Source organism: Morus notabilis, unplaced genomic scaffold, assembly GCF_000414095.1.
Source record: "Morus notabilis unplaced genomic scaffold, ASM41409v2 C11482889, whole genome shotgun sequence".
Lineage (NCBI taxonomy): Eukaryota > Viridiplantae > Streptophyta > Magnoliopsida > Rosales > Moraceae > Morus > Morus notabilis.
The window spans coordinates 1-3,270 of record NW_010387587.1 but is presented as its reverse complement, the minus strand read 5'-3'; the positions used below and the strand labels follow the sequence as shown (position 1 = coordinate 3,270).

Sequence of the window (3,270 nt, the reverse complement as noted above, 5' to 3'; positions counted from 1 at the left end):
TTCAACTAAGGTATGAAATTTTACATGTAATTATTAAATAACTCATTGTGTGCTTGAACGGATAGGACTAGCTTTACATAAACTATTTGCCAAGATTAGACTTTGGGCTTTGTATGGTACTTTGATGTAAAAAGATTAGAGAAAATTAAATATTTAAGTACCTAACTTACTAAAAGTACTCAATTAAAAAACTCTATCCCTTAACTAGTTGTAGTCTAAAAGATAGAAATGTATAAACTAATGTTGAAGAGTAAAAATAAAAGAGGGCTCCAAATCAAGAGGTATTTTTTAAGATTTCTGAAAAGATTAAGCTTTAAATTTTATACTAAATGGTACTTTGAATTCTAAATCTCTAGAGAGTGGTATTCCTCCGTATTACCATGAAACTTGACTAGTAAATGTCTTCCATTTTCAAGCGAGAAATGTTCACTCTCAATATTTACTGTTTAACACATGAACTCTACTGACATGATATATTATTATTTAAACAAAAAATAAAATAATAGAGTGCACATGTCAAACAGTGAATACATGAAATGATAAAAAAAGTAATAAAAAAATTAATACTAATATTTCTCATTTCGAGCAGCCATGTTAACTTTATGACATTAGTATTAAGTAGAACATCAACATTGTGACCAACCATCTTTCTTTTTCCCCTATGAAATTTCCATATGCAAAGAGGTAGAAAAAGAAGCAAAAATACACCACAATCAAAGTTAAAACTATATAGCTTGCTACAAGTATAGATTTATTTTCTGCTTGAAAGAAACCCCCAAAAAAAAAATTACATTCATTATCTCTTCCTTTGTTGTTGTTATTATTTTTTTACTCCATAACAGTCGATCTTCAATCTAAACGCAAACTAGTCCTTCCAAGTTTCCTTGCTCAATCTTCGCGAGGCAAGGCGTTTAGAAGAGAGGCTCGGAGAAGGCTTTGAGGGTGTCCGGGGAGCCTCCTCGTCGTTCCAGTCATCACCCCAATTCTCATCCCATCCGTCATTATCTTTCAACCTCTGTTTTATGCCACTCGAAACTAGTAACCCCATGTCCACCTTCTGATATGCATAGCCGTTGCTCAATAGCTTCTTCCTACGGAAGCTAAGGAACATCCAAGCAGATACCATAATCAGCAGTGCAGAGAAGGACAAAAATGCAATGGTAGGCCTCCGTGCCGGGAGGTTCAGGTACTTGAAGTTGGGAGAAGAACTCTGCGTGATCAGATCCTTGAAATCGAGGATGCAAACACGATTCCCCGATGTTAAGTTGATCAAGCTGTCAGTTCCTCCATTACCGATAGAAACCTCAACCTGCATAACTGAACATCAAGTTATAGCCACCACGGTTCACTTTATACTCTGATATGGATAGATAGCCCAAAATAAAATGAATTCTCTTGGCAAAAAGATGTTAACAAACCAGTTATAGCCACCAAAAACTAGGCTAAACCACACTAAAGGTTGGCAGATTCTGAGGAATAGAATCTATCAGTAGATAATTGCTTGCACGGCACGTATAATGATTCCAACTTAGCACTCCTATATTAGCATCAAAGCTATTTTTCTCAGCTGGGCTTGGAAGGTCATTGCTATATGGAATAATAACTTTTTTCTTTACAGACTTTTCAAACATATACTAGGCTTTGTTTCAAGTTTACCTTCTTGTTTTCTTTCTTGCCAATTCGAACCGTAGTTGTGTCTAGGTGAACAAAATCTGGAGCAGAAATGTTGACAGTGATAGAGTCGTTACCCTTGTTCTGAATTAGAAGAGAAAGGTGCGGAGATTCTGAAACACAAACAGTAAACTGTAAACATAGTGAAATGATAATTCATAAATATTTCAGCAACTGAACTGCAATATCATATACAAACACCTTCAAAAATAAAATAAAATAAAATAATTCATATACAAACAATTATGCGGAAATAGAAATCATTAAAGTGTCTTATCAATCTTGTGGAACTAAAGGAGACCATCTCAAATGTTAAATTTATTAACACAGATAAAAGTTTCAGCAATCTTTTTCATCCAAGGATCACACAAATAATAAAAATAGAGAAACATATATGAGATATTCAACTTTACACAAGGAAAACAAGTTCAGCCACAAAATGACACACATACCATTTCCTGGGACTCTCAAACAGGCAATCATTTTTTTCTCCTGGTCAGTGCATCTAATAGAAGAATAACATTCATCACCGCTAGAACCCTCCTTCTTTTCCGGATCCGAAGTGACACCATCTCCATTATTTCCGTCCTCCTCTGAAACTCTCTCCGCTCCAACCCCTGCATTTTGCTTCCCCTTGTCATCAATTGATCCTCCATTTCCAACACTATCATTTTCCAACTCGGTTTGCCTACTCGAATTGCTCGTATCCTTACTATTCTCAACATCACCGTTTAAGCCTTCCACTTGATCTTTATCACCTTCCTTCTCATGCTCTTCCCTCGGCCTAACACTCTCATCTGGCTTCTTATTCTCGCCATCTCCCGATCCCCCAATTCCCTTTTTCGTATTGTAATCTCTTTCTGGACCCTTTTGACTAGAATTCCTATCACCCTCATTATCTAAATCCCTCTTTGATTTACCCACTTGATCTTTATTTTCTTCTCTCTCAAGCACTTCCTTTATCACAACTTTGTCATGTGGATTCTTGTTCTCCTGATCAGCTGATCCGTCCTTAGTTTTTTGCGCATTGAGAACTTTTTTCGACTTCGTTTTCCCACTCAACTTGGCCTTATTTTCCAAACCAGTCTCAACACCGTCTCTATCTTTCTTTACTCTGTCATCTTCTGCGTGATTCACAGCAGAACTCAATTTACCATTTGAAGTTTCTGTATTTCCCAAACCCGATAAAGTTTGGGGATCTGAATCACTTGTTTCATTCGCTTTCACCTACATTGAAAATCTAATATTTAGCTAAGAAAAACCCAGATCAGATTTACAATCTAGACTTAAATTCAAACAATTTTTTTTTTCCTTTACCTGCAAAGCAGCGCCAGAGAAATCAGCCACAGGCAATAACAGTAAAATCCCAAGCAAAAGAGCTAATTTCTTTTCCATTTTTGTGATAAAATCGCTTCTCTCTCTACGCTACTACAAAACGATCCTACTTTCACGGAATTGAAACAAGAAATTCAAACAAAAAAAACTATGAGAAATATTATTAATTTGTTCTAGTTAAAACACAGAAGAAAAAGATTTAAATACGTAAATCTATCAATGAAGAAGGATTTAGACTACTTACCTTAAAGAAGAGAAAGAGTG

At 35.6% G+C, this 3,270-nt stretch overlaps 1 protein-coding gene across 1 annotated transcript; it reads right to left on the bottom strand.

Annotated features, from left to right (window-relative positions):
* Positions 1 to 703: 703 nt before the first annotated feature.
* On the bottom strand, positions 704 to 3,270 carry LOC21384066. The gene is made up of 5 exons (XM_010114929.2): positions 3,251 to 3,270; positions 2,989 to 3,112; positions 2,124 to 2,898; positions 1,657 to 1,784; positions 704 to 1,309 (listed from the first exon to the last, which is right to left on the bottom strand). Exons 2-5 carry the CDS (start codon positions 3,064 to 3,066, stop codon positions 866 to 868), a joined length of 1,425 nt encoding a protein of 474 aa, XP_010113231.1. The 5' UTR covers positions 3,067 to 3,112; positions 3,251 to 3,270; the 3' UTR covers positions 704 to 865.

Excerpts from the sequence above, each read along its gene's own strand:
- LOC21384066 (XM_010114929.2), bottom strand. The coding sequence starts at position 3,066 with ATGGAAAAGAAATTAGCTCTTTTGCTTGGGATTTTACTGTTATTGCCT. Across the intron at positions 2,899-2,988 it reads TCTCTGGCGCTGCTTTGCAG|GTGAAAGCGAATGAAACAAG; the intron begins GTAAAGGAAAAA and ends TTTTCAATGTAG. Across the intron at positions 1,310-1,656 it reads GCAAGAAAGAAAACAAGAAG|GTTGAGGTTTCTATCGGTAA; the intron begins GTAAACTTGAAA and ends TCAGTTATGCAG.